The sequence below is a fragment of the Arachis duranensis genome, chromosome 3, assembly GCF_000817695.3.
Source record: "Arachis duranensis cultivar V14167 chromosome 3, aradu.V14167.gnm2.J7QH, whole genome shotgun sequence".
NCBI lineage: Eukaryota > Viridiplantae > Streptophyta > Magnoliopsida > Fabales > Fabaceae > Arachis > Arachis duranensis.
Window position 1 is genome coordinate 51,743,056 of NC_029774.3, and position 12,159 is coordinate 51,755,214.

At 36.5% G+C, this 12,159-nt stretch overlaps 1 protein-coding gene across 3 annotated transcripts; it reads right to left on the reverse strand.

Annotated features, from left to right (window-relative positions):
• Positions 1-3,959: 3,959 nt before the first annotated feature.
• Positions 3,960-11,905, reverse strand: LOC107479205 (3-oxoacyl-[acyl-carrier-protein] synthase II, chloroplastic). 3 transcript variants are annotated; one of them, XM_016099345.3, is made up of 14 exons: positions 11,823-11,905; positions 10,276-10,484; positions 9,998-10,201; positions 9,656-9,766; positions 9,459-9,554; positions 9,304-9,349; positions 9,141-9,220; positions 8,470-8,538; positions 8,106-8,190; positions 5,872-6,026; positions 5,663-5,743; positions 5,520-5,579; positions 5,239-5,392; positions 3,960-4,540 (listed from the first exon to the last, which is right to left on the reverse strand). In XM_016099345.3, the coding sequence occupies exons 1-13, from the start codon at positions 11,833-11,835 to the stop codon at positions 5,276-5,278; spliced, it is 1,326 nt and encodes a 441-aa protein (XP_015954831.2). In that variant the 5' UTR covers positions 11,836-11,905; the 3' UTR covers positions 3,960-4,540; positions 5,239-5,275. The 3 variants fall into 3 exon arrangements, with proteins under 3 accessions (XP_015954831.2, XP_052114953.1, XP_052114954.1); XM_052258993.1 differs by having other exon boundaries at positions 3,960-4,604; XM_052258994.1 differs by lacking the exon at positions 11,823-11,905 and adding an exon at positions 10,600-10,616.
• Positions 11,906-12,159: the final 254 nt, after the last annotated feature.

Here is a 12,159-nt window from a genome sequence, read left to right on the forward strand (position 1 = left end):
AGAGAGAGGTTGTGAGACCAAGGGAGTAGGGAGAGAGGGGCTAGGGTTCATTTGGGGGTGGGTGGTGGCGTTATCCTGGCTGTTGGGTCAGTGGGTCAGTGGCGTTATCCTGCGACGGCTTTGTGTTCGTGGTGCACCGGCGGTGGGGGATCTCTGCTCTGTCCGCGAAGAGGAAGGCTTCGACGTTGGGACTTCGGAGGAAGGCTTCGAGGTGGTGGGAGGGACGTGGGTGCCGCCAGCCTCGAGACTCAAGGACGTGGGTCAATGGGTGGCTGGCTCCGTGGCTGGGTGGTGGGTACGCGGTGGGCGAGATTTGGAGAAGAGAGAGGCTGGGTTAGGTTTTGATTGGGGGTTAGGGTTAGGGACGCGCAGCACTGCAGCAGTAGCACACTAGCATTCGTTTGGGGGGAGAATTTTTATCGGTTTTTTCGGTTTTCGGTTTATTCGGTTTTCGGTTATTTCGGTTCGGTTCGTCGGTTTAGTTCGGTCCGGATCGGTTTTGAACACCCCTAATACTAACCTCAAATTTGAGGTCCCCGAACTTTGCCTTGTCATTATACTGAGGATATATGGTTGGTGATTCCTCATCAGACTCCAATTCCTGGCCTGAGTCCTTCGAGTGCCATGAGTTGAGATCCGAATCACCATCATCAAGGGGATTATCTTCTAGGTCTGCCAAATCAAAACCATAATGTAATTAGTCATGTTACCAAAATTAAATCAACAACTACAAACCAATTGAGTTAGCCAAATACCTGAGTCACTGTCATCCTCATCCTCAGAAGCTTCATAGCTTGAATCGTCAGTCTCTATTTCTTTCTCTGCTAATCTGGTCTTAGCAGGCTTGTGCTTCTCTTTGACCTCACTTTTTTTGTTCTGACCAATAGAGTTCACACCATCATCACTGTCACTGCTAGATTCATCATCCCCTAGTACCTTTGGAGGTTTGTAAAGGCTGTCCTCAGCACTCTCATAGGAGTCATGAGAGTCATTGTCTTCTTCAACCTCCAAAGTCTTTACATGCCTTCCAGCTCTTGTGGTGGTAGTGACCTTGGTCTTTCTTTTGGTCTGAGATAGAGCAAGGGTAGGTTTGGTAGGCTGACTATAGGATTTTTTGGAATGTGATGGAGTTTGCACAGGGTGATGTGATATTTTGGTGGGCTGAGATGATGGTCTGGTGGGCTTAGATGAGGGTCTAATGGGCTTAGATGATGGACCCGTGGGCTTAGATGATGGTCCACTGGGCTTAGTGGGCTCCTTAGTGGGCTGAATTGGTTGCTTAGTGGGCTGGGTATGCAGTTTAGTGGGCTGACTTGGTTCCTTTGTGGGTTGGGTAGAAAATTTGGTAGACTGAGAAGGCAACTTTGAAGGCTGAGAGGATAATCTGCTACCTTCAGCTGATGCCTTCGTGGATTCAGAGCATGGTTTTTGGCGGGATGGTAACTTGGTGGGTTAAAAGTGATGTCTCTTGGTTTAGGTTTGCTTAATTTTTGGCACATCTTCTTCCTGCTCATCAACCACACATGGCTCTGAAACACCATGCTCGAAATACAGGTTGATCAAGTTGAAGTTCCTTCTGCAATCTTTCACCATTGCAATCAAATCATGATCTGTGGCCAGCCTCCTCAGCCCATATTCAAGGGGAACCCCTGGAGATTTCCACCAATACTCCCTAGCCTCAGCATATCCCAGTTCCACATAGTATCCCTTCACAAAGAACACGTCCAGTGTATCACCTTCAACTTCCATTAACACCTCTGTGTGATCCGACTCATAGTATAGATTTTCACCCTCATCCTTTTTAAACTTTCCACCATGGTGAAATACAAATGTCATAGGAGGACCCTCCATCTACAAGTGCATAAATAAATAAATGTAGTCAATAACAAAATCTGAAACAACTATAGCCTTACAATTGCATGTAAACACACAGCAAACAACATAACCATACCCATCGCAAACCCTCCATTTTCCAGAAAAACCCACCGCATTACGACCACGAAACCCCTAACGGCAAAACCATACAAAACATGTTCTTCCTAATCCGAACCCTAGTCTTACTATATGCTTCTTATAACTAAGTCAACCTAAACCAATGCATACCAACATTGCAAAATCAATAGAAATTGTAAAAAAAATTAAATCTTACCCTATGGCAGTTACTGTTCCTTCCTCCAACAGCGAAACTCCTCTGCAAGCTCCTCCAACTATCCGACGTAGTAGAGCCAACTAGTCTACAAGCCTCGACACGCACAGAAATCGTCAATAATGCTACAAGGTTCTGATCAAAGGATCCTTGGGTAGAGTACCAGAGTAGAGAGAAGAGGAGGGGTTTTGGAGCGAAAGTTGAAGAGGGTTGTTATGAGATGAGAGATGGGAAGAACGTTTGAATATCCCACTCTGGACCATAAACGACGTCGTTCCCTTGTTTGGGGAGTGGAGGAATGAAAATACGTCGTTTTGGAGTCTACCACAATGGCACTTAATGTTCTAGCTCAGCAACTGAAATGACGGAAGGACCAACTCGATCAATGTGAGTAACTTTCGGAGACGAATTTGATTAATTTTATCTTTCGGGGACTAAAACGGAGATCGGGGTATCTTTCAGGGACGATTTTGAGTATTAACTCCTTCTTTATTTCTTTCTTCTATCTTAGAAAAATTTTCATTTCTTTAAGATATAATCTAGGCATATCTATATATTAGACTAGATTACGTTCTTATAAATCCGAGACTAGTATGTGGTCATTTGTATTATTTTTTGAAGTCTCAAAGAATTAGAAAAGAATTCGTCAACTCTATTGTAGAAGTTGAGATCGTCTTTCTTACTGGTTCATTCTGTGAGTTTTTTAACTCTATAATTTCTTATTAAAACTTGATCCACTGACAATCTTTAGTTCTAAAAATGTTTAAGCAAAGAATATTTAAAATTCTTAGGTTAAGTTGTGGTTTGCTTTGAGTCTTCCATGTGAAAATTAGGAGAATATCTAAAGTACTTAGTTAGTAAGGTACCGAAGCGAGTTACTTATTAGCTTAAAAAAGTTTGAGGTAAAAATATCTTAACGTTCTTAGATTGACGAAGAGTCAATCTGAGTCACTTCGTAGTCTTGAAAAGGCCTGAAAATATAAAATCTAGCGCTCTTAGGTTGGTGGGGGTATCCAATCTGAATATTACCTAAGAAGTTCGGTAAAATATCTAAAGTCCTTAGTTGTGGGTTATCCAATCGAGTCTTGTCTAAAATTGTCCGAAGAATATCAAAAGTTTTAAAATTGGGTTGCAATTTAATCTAAGTCAAAACTGCAACCTGCAAAAACTCTACAAATAATATCTGTGTACACTCATTCTGTTATTAGAATTCTCAAATTGCTTTAAAGACTAAATACAGACCTTTTAGGCCGAACCAATATATTGCCTATATATTTCTTCTGAATTTTATCTCTTACATTATTGCCTTGGTTATACAATGATCATACAAAGATTTATTCATCTAACATTATTGGCTTTTTTAAAATTCTGTGAACTAAAATTATAATAGAGTTAAAGACAAACATTATGACTTTTATCCTCTGTCTCTAATGTGCTTGGAAATGCCAGAGAAGGCGTTACATGTTTATGGTTAAAATTAGAAAGTAGGCTTCAAGGCGTGGTTTTATAGTATCATTTGTTAGTGCAAAGAACTATCACACTTTTCCTTTTTCGCTTTATGTTTTTGCCATCCGATAACCATGAGGATGGGTCATGCGATTAACGATTTACTGAATTTTAATATTAGAAAGTTAGAATGTTAAGGTTTAATAAAAAATATAATTGAATACCAAATAAAGAAACATCATATATCATATTTCATTCATCTAGAGTAATAATAAATCTTAATAAAAATCTTATATACTATATCAAGGGTACGACAGAAAAATTGAGTTTGGAAATTCGCACATGAAATTCTCAGGTGGACTAATCATATACTAAAGATGATATAATCATCTCCAACTCAGTATTTTATTTTTTTAAATTTCAATCAACAAACACGTCGGCGGAAAATTGTAATAAACAGTAGTGTTAAAATTACTTTTTTATGGTTCTAATGCTGGTTTTGACCTTAAAAAAACTGGGTTCTAGCGCAAAGCTGGCCACCCATTACACGACAGGACTTTATAACCTCTGATTTAGCGGAAAATGTAACCTAAAATTTATCCAGCTTAAGAAAAACAGTTACAATTGATTTATGTCCAATCTATGGTCTTCTCCTGGTAGATAGATGGGAATAAAACAATGTCCATGTCCCCATCAAGTTTTTTGTTGTCCAACTGTTACATTCAAATTCCTACTCTAGCCATTCATGGTCAAATAGGAGCTTTCTGGCCGCTGATAGACCCAATTCTAACTTCACCGGCAGGCGGCAGCAACGGACAATCTCCGGAGACTTTGATTCAGAAGGGTCACCTCATAAATCTTTCTGAACATAATGATCATCACACCAGATACATGTTTAACTTAACCAAGGGAGTAGTGTTAGTATGCAACACTTTGCCGGGTTAACAACTGCAAGATACAACCATGAAGACTTAAAACCTATCAGAGGCAAATTGAGTGAAATCTAGCGTCTCTGTGATCAAGAATTTATAAGTACATGTTTAGCAATTAGCAGTAGAAGCATAATTAGAAACAAAAACAGGACCATAAGCGGAATTTTTTTTTTTATAAAAAATGTAGTTAACAAATAAAAATAATTGTAAAAAGCTTTTCTTTAGCCTATAAAATTGCTATAGTATTTAAATAAAATAAATATAAAAGTACTTTTCCCTTTTTATATTCAAAATTTAAAAGATAAAACAGGAATTTAAGGGATTGCTTGGTTTGTATTTCCATTTTGAAGGGAACAAAAAAAAAAGATTTTATTATGTTTACTATTCTTTTTCTTTCTTCATGAAATTCTAAAAAATTAAAGATAAAAGTAGGGGGAGAAAAAACCAAACAAACACTTCTACTTCCTCATTATTTGGCACATTCGTAACTCGATATATTTGGAAACTAGACTATCCTGAATTTTCGAAGGCAAAGATATTTGGAGAAAGTATTCCTAATTTTCCCAGAAGCAGCTTTATATCTAATTCTCAGAAATGGGGTAATTTTCTTGTTCTGCAATATTTTAAGGGGAGAAAAAAGAACTAAAACACAATTTTAAAAGTAGTTTTTTAGGTAGCTAATCACAAATAGGTCCTATTCTACATGCTACATACCTTTATAATAAAGGAAGCACATAGACTGCAACATGTTTTATTTGAAAGGGGAGAATATGATGGAGGAATTGTGGCCACCAAAACCGAATGAATTAGACAGTGCTGCCTTGACTTCCAGTCTCTCCTTCTTTGGGCCCACAAGCACATTAGCATCCTGGTTTTTCGTTCAGTTATGTAGTTAACCAAAAGTAGAGAATTTAACCACATAAACAGTCAACACACTTTCAAAAGAAAAATTTAAAACAAAAAAATAGGGAGACTGGTGCACAAAAATATCATACCACTCCTTTGTCTGGGCTTTCCAGATTGATATTGGGATGAATCCACCCTGTCCTTATTGCCTACAAAAAGAAAAACTGAAGCTCAATATCTGTTCAGTGAAAGTTTCGCTAATTATATTTCATAGAAGATTCAGTATTTTCACCTGCACTGTTGCAACAGCTTCGACTCCACCAGCTGCCCCTAGAAGATGGCCAATCATAGATTTAGTGGAATTCACTTTAAGCTGTGGAACAAGAGACCGCCGTAAGCACAATAATAAGGTAATCAGGGGAATAAACTAAAGCAATCAGAAGGGTAAGAGATAACAATTACCTAAAACGATCCATATTATAGGTAACAAGGTAAATTTACCTCAGGATTGCGACCGAAGCAATGCATCAGAGCCTGGTACTCCTTGAGATCTCCAGCCGGCGTAGACGTGGCATGTGCATTTATGTAGTTCACATCCTCTTTTGATAGTCCCGAGTGAGTTAGTGCCTTTTCAATGCAAAGAATCACACCAGCCCCTGTTTGAAATGTGATAATTAGTTTACATGCATATTGCAGGGAATAGCTGGCTATAAATAGGAATAAGAGATGGAGAACTGGAGAGTCATAATTAAGAACTTGAAAAAGATTTTCGATATATGAGAAAACTCTTAGCTTATCCCTCAATATTCGTATAGAGATTCAGGGTTTTTGGCCATTGACCAAGAACTAGAAAAAAACATTCTTGTCTACCTACTAAGGTAGAATAAAAAGAACTTCATGCAAGCTTAACCCATGCATGATCTCCCATGATAAACAACAGCCCAATGCACAAGCATCCTGCATTATGCAAATCTTATCTCAAGAAAATCTTATCTCGCAATGCTCTTGTATTAAACTTTCTAGGTTCTTCCAAAGCATGCCTTGGCAGAATTTGTACAAGATGGTCATTCCAAAACCATTACTCCAATAAGAAGAGACAACATGACAACATTATTCCAAAACCACCAGAAATTTTGTTAAATTTAGAACAAAAGCCAAGGTTGTGTTTGGCACCATTGTCAATTTGTTGCTGAAATAGTTCTCCTGACCTTGAAAGACAAACAACAACAGTAAGAACAATACAATGAAAATAACATCATCAAAGCCTTGTCCTCTACTCCTCTTAGGTGGGATCAATTGCACTAATTACATAACACTTTAGCATTCTATCACAAGTCATGTCTACTGTTATTAAACAATTAAAATTAAACTTACTGGTTTTGCCTATAGTTGTTCATAGTCTGTTCCTCTAACTCCATGGCAAGATATCATTACATCTACTCTACTTAGAGAAGCTGAGCAGACCTTCTCAATGTATGTCCAATAACCTAAAGCAAAACTGTACCAACTTTTCTACAATAGGCACTATAGTAGCTTTCTGTCTAATACATTCATTTCAAAACATATCTTGTATGGTATATCCACTCAACCAACCGGCATCCACATATCTACTACATTGATCTTATTTTGGTGTAAGCTTTTTTCTATTGCCCGTTGTTCAGTACTATAATGCTTAAGTCTTATAATTGCACAATAAAGTTTAGGGCCGGGTGGATATTGTCACTCCCAATTTGATAATGTCACTCTATTATATGTTATTTCCAAATTACCCTACATGGAATATTTTCCCGTCACAATGAAAAAAAATCACATTCGAGAGGAGTAGCAAAATCAATTTTGGGAGTGGCAATAACAATATCAGTTCCCTCCTTAAAGCTTTCCCTAAGAAGTGAGCAGTAAGATCATAATATGTGTGTGTATCTTTGTGTCTACATAGATGTGTGTGTTTCAGATCATTTTCATCTAGAAGTTATTCAAAGCCTCAAAGAAACAGAATAACATTTTTAACATTAACATAGCAGATTTTCTTTCTTATACTTTGAAAGAGATCATTTTAGAACATTTCCAAGCATTCTCCACAGCCAAATAAATGCAAAAACGGCAGTAGCTTTTAACAAGTTAAAGTCCACTTTTTGTAAAATATAATTCATCCACAGAAGTCCTCATATTCAAACATGTCTAATATAATACTCTAAACAAAGAAAAATACTAATGCAATGTTCAATTTAGGGTTATAGTGAGTAGAAAAACATTGTGAAATTTATATTTGCACATAAAGAATACATGAAAAGGCTGATATAAATCAGGATCTATGAGCCATCACACCGAAATTCATTCAGTGCATATCTACCATTCTTCAAAGTCAAATAATTTTTCTTTCTTCAAAACACCAACTTTAAGAGGGTTTATTCCTTACTCCCAAAAATAAAAAAAATTAAAATTACAATCAGGAAAACGCATATTTGCTACACGACTGTCTTTGTGAACTTGAACAAGAGAAATAAAATGACACCAAAGCAGCATTTTCATTTAACCTCATGGTTCCAGGATCGCAAAGCCAGAGAAAACAAGAGTTTCATAAAACAAGAGTTTCATTTACCACTTAGTTATTGTTATTGTTATCATAAAACAAGAGTTTCATTTCCACTTGGTTATTATTATTGTTATTGTTATATTGCTATTGTTATTGTTATATGAATAACTGAGAAGGCCTTAATGAAGATTTAACATTTTACCATCAGGGTGAGGCTCCGTCATATGATAAGCATCACAAGTGAAGCTTCCACCACGGAACTCTGCATATATTTCTGCTCCTCTTTGCTGCATCCAAAAAAACAAATTAGATGGCTTTGAATTTAAAAGTTAAAATGAAACATGGTACGAGAAATATAAGCAGTGTTAACCAAAACAAGAAGTTTGAAGCCTAGGAGCATGATTCCAACACGGGATAGGACAATGGTCAGAGCAACATTGTTTTTCTACTCTTGGAAGAAACTGAAGGATGAGAAGAAATATATAAAGTAGTATTGCAGTAATATCTATAGCAAAGTTTTTCAAAGGTGGTTCCACTATCAAATACGTATATTACAATAGAAGTACCTTAGCATGCTCTAACTCTTCTAAAAGCAAAACTCCAGCCCCTTCACCCATAACAAATCCATCGCGGTTCTGTTATAACACAAATTAGTTCTTAGCATCTGATATTCAAGGCATGGTAAATAGTAACAATGATAGTAGATGTTGTTTATGAACAGAACACCAAGCATTACAATAGTCTAATAACTATTCATGTTGTTAAAAGTTGTTTATGAATGTTGAACCTGATGAATTAACTCCCTTTAAGAATTGAGCATAATTTCTCATTATCAATTTCGGCTACTTTTAGACATCAAGAAATTCTGATTTCTGATTGTTATGGTTTCTCTTTCAACTTCAGGCTGTGTCTTTCCCATTTTATTCCTATACAATGATATGAAAAGTCATTTCTTATTAAACACTGTTGCACATATAAGACAGTCAGAAAGTTTTGTAAAAGGTAGAACATAGACGTGCAAATCCTTCAAACATATTGATTACTTTGAGTAAAGTAAGCTTCCTCAGTTACTCGATTTCTTTAAAAGACAAGAAATAGCACATACTAATCCAACTTCCAACAAAGTGTGTGCATATATAGAGAGATAGTGAGAGAGAGATATAAGAAAAAAAAAATATGAGAACTCAAGAATATAAATGGGAAAAAAAAAGGACAAGTAGGATTCCTAAAGCATTACACTATCCCAAGGGCGTGAAGCTTTAGTAGGATCGCTATTTCTCTGAGAGAGTGCCCTGCATGCCACAAAGCCTCCCAAGCCTATACAAATCATTTTTAGATTATATATCAGATATGATGGTGTTTTGTATAAGCTGGAAAGTGTGAGGAAAAAAATAGGATACCAATTGGTATAATAGCAGAATCTGAACCACCACAAAGCATCATGTCCTACAGATAAACTCAAATCTGTTAATGCCTTTCAATAACATGATCGTAGTTGCAGCTTTCTTCTCAACAATTTTTCCAGAAAAATGTTATAAAAATCAGAAATACTTACAGCTTCACCTCTAGTTATATGGTTTGCTGCATTAAGTATACAGAAATTGCTTGTAGCACAAGCTGTGGAGATTGAATAATTAGGGCCCATCCAACCCTACAATGTTCATAAATGTTAATTTGTTAGAAGCTTAAGTGTGTGCGTGTAAGACACCTATTTATGGTATCCACGATAAGGACAATTTTATTTAAACAGACCAAATCCATAGCAAGAATGGCAGAACCCATATTTGTCGTTGCAAATGGTACACAAAATGGATTCATCTTCTTATATGATATTCGTAAAGCTTCAATAGCATCACTGAAAACCTGTTCAGAAAACAGAGAAAAGTTAAGGTAGTCAATAAACCAAAGCAAACAAATTGCAAAAAAGTCCTTCCAGCACCATATTGGATTGCATTAGATAATAACTTCAATACACCAAAGTTTACACCTCCCTACACATGTTAGGAAGTTTCTTAATATTGAACTTCAAAATCTGACACAAGTCCCTACTTGCTCAATTGCTTTATCTAAAAATATAAAAGATTGAATGATTACCTTCATCCCACCCATTGCTGAGCCAATCAAAACCCCACATTTTTGTTTATTTAACTCATTCATTATGTCTTCAGTGATTCCACCATCAACCAACGCTTTTTTCCCAGCTATTAACATATACAACATAAATTTATCCAATCTCTTTGAGAGCTTTGGCGCTACCCAACCGTCAGCTGAGACAGACTTGATCTCGCCAGCAATCCTCTGCATACAGCATACTAAGAACAAAAGCTACAGCAGGAAACAACTCAGTACAATATGAATGAAATGTTAATTACCGTTGGAAATTCTGCACAATCAAAAGCATTAATCTCGCTTATGCCACTAACACCATCAAGTAAATTTTTGTAGAAGACATCTGCATCATGACCAAGTGACGTTACCACACCCATGCCTGTCACAACTACTCGCCTTTCCTTCGTAGGAGGTTTTTTCGAAACTGTAGTAGCTTCTTGAGCAGGTTGCAAAGCTATGGCCATTATTTTACCTTGAAAATATTTTAATGCAATGCAAATGTCAGCAATTGTATGAATATTTGACCATGAATCATAGTCAGCACAACACTGTCTTTGAAACTAGAATACTTAACCCTAGTATCCTACCACTCAAGAAAGTAATGCCAACAGCTTTGTGAGTACCTACAGTTATAAGGAATTAAGCAATAAATGACATTGATATTTATAAGGGCAAAGGAACTACAACCTAGAGATGCACATTAATATTGAGCGGTGAATGTAACCAACAACATAGACTAGATATGATTAGGGTATGTTCAGTTCATGTGGTAAAAGTGAGGTGGAATTTTGATGGATGAGTTTGGTGTGTAAAATTATACATGCAATACATCAATGAAAACTTCCACCCCCATTTTTGCCTACCACCATGCATACCCTTAGCCTTAAGTAAAATAGGTTGTTGTAAATCTACAACAACAAATGATGCTGCCAAAATTTTATCACATGGTATGTGAATCATGATGGACCACTGAACCAAAACTATATCAACCACTATATGCACACAGAAAGTCTAAATAAGAGCATATCCAAAAGTGTTCATACTTTATGGAATTTGAAGATGTAGGAGAAAAACCAATCAACACAACAACAAATAAGTTTATTCCAATTAGGTGAGAAAATTACAAAACCAGCAGCCATTTACAATAGAGCCTTCTCCACTCACAATAGCTTTAAAGTTCAGAAAAATAGGAAGCTCACAAAATTTTATATTATGCAGAATTGCAGATACCAATTCTGTTTATACTTTATATTAATGAACAACTTGCATGAGACTAGAGGAAAATAAAGCCACCGTTACAAAGTCAAATTGGTAAGTTTTCAGAAGAATAAATCACGTAGTCTTTATTCATCCCCTTCGTGATGATTTTTGATAGCTGACTGTTCCATAAACAAATAACAAACCACAATTTTTCTGCCAATTGTGCTTAGCTAAGTGAAACTTGTTTCTCGGTAACATCGATACAAATTCAAACCTCGTTCATCTCTACTCTATCTAATAAATCAAACCAATTAATAAATAGAGCTAATATTTGCATCCAAAAAAAAAAGATTAACATAACTAGCATAAATAAATAAATAAATAAATAAATAAATAAATAAATAAATAATAACAAATGAATAAATAAAGCAGAGGCGAAAGCTTTTTTATAACTCAGGAGAAGAATGCATCAACCAGAAATAGCAAACACCAGATTTCATAGTTAATCAGAGACCGATTGAAAAACAAACGTAATACTAGTATCAAGAAATGAAAGAGAGTAAAATCTGAAGTTGAGATTAAGTAGAAAAAAAATTAAAAAAAAAATTACGAGAAAGAGGCATTCGATTAGTGCGAGTGCGAGTGCGATTGAAGGCAGAGGTGGATCGAGGAGTAAAGGAGGAGCGGGTCACGTGGGCGTGCATAGTGGAGAGGAGACAGCAAAGGCAGAAGAGAAAGCCATCGAAGAAGTGTTGGATGTGGGAGATGAAGAGTCGCAGTGGGTGGTGATGGAGAAAAGTGGTGAATAGTGGTAACTGCATTCAAGAGAGTGAGAATGAGAAAGAAAGAAAGAAATAAATAAATAAAGGAAGGGTTCAAGAAGCGGCAGGTTTTGTTGGTTGGTGTGTGCTGTTGTGGTTTAGTGTTAGTGGCTTGTTGCAGTGTGA

Excerpts from the sequence above, each read along its gene's own strand:
- LOC107479205 (XM_016099345.3), bottom strand. Across the intron at positions 9,767-9,997 it reads CAGCAATGGGTGGGATGAAG|GTTTTCAGTGATGCTATTGA; the intron begins GTAATCATTCAA and ends TTTTCTGAACAG. Across the intron at positions 5,744-5,871 it reads GCTTCGGTCGCAATCCTGAG|CTTAAAGTGAATTCCACTAA; the intron begins GTAAATTTACCT and ends CTTGTTCCACAG.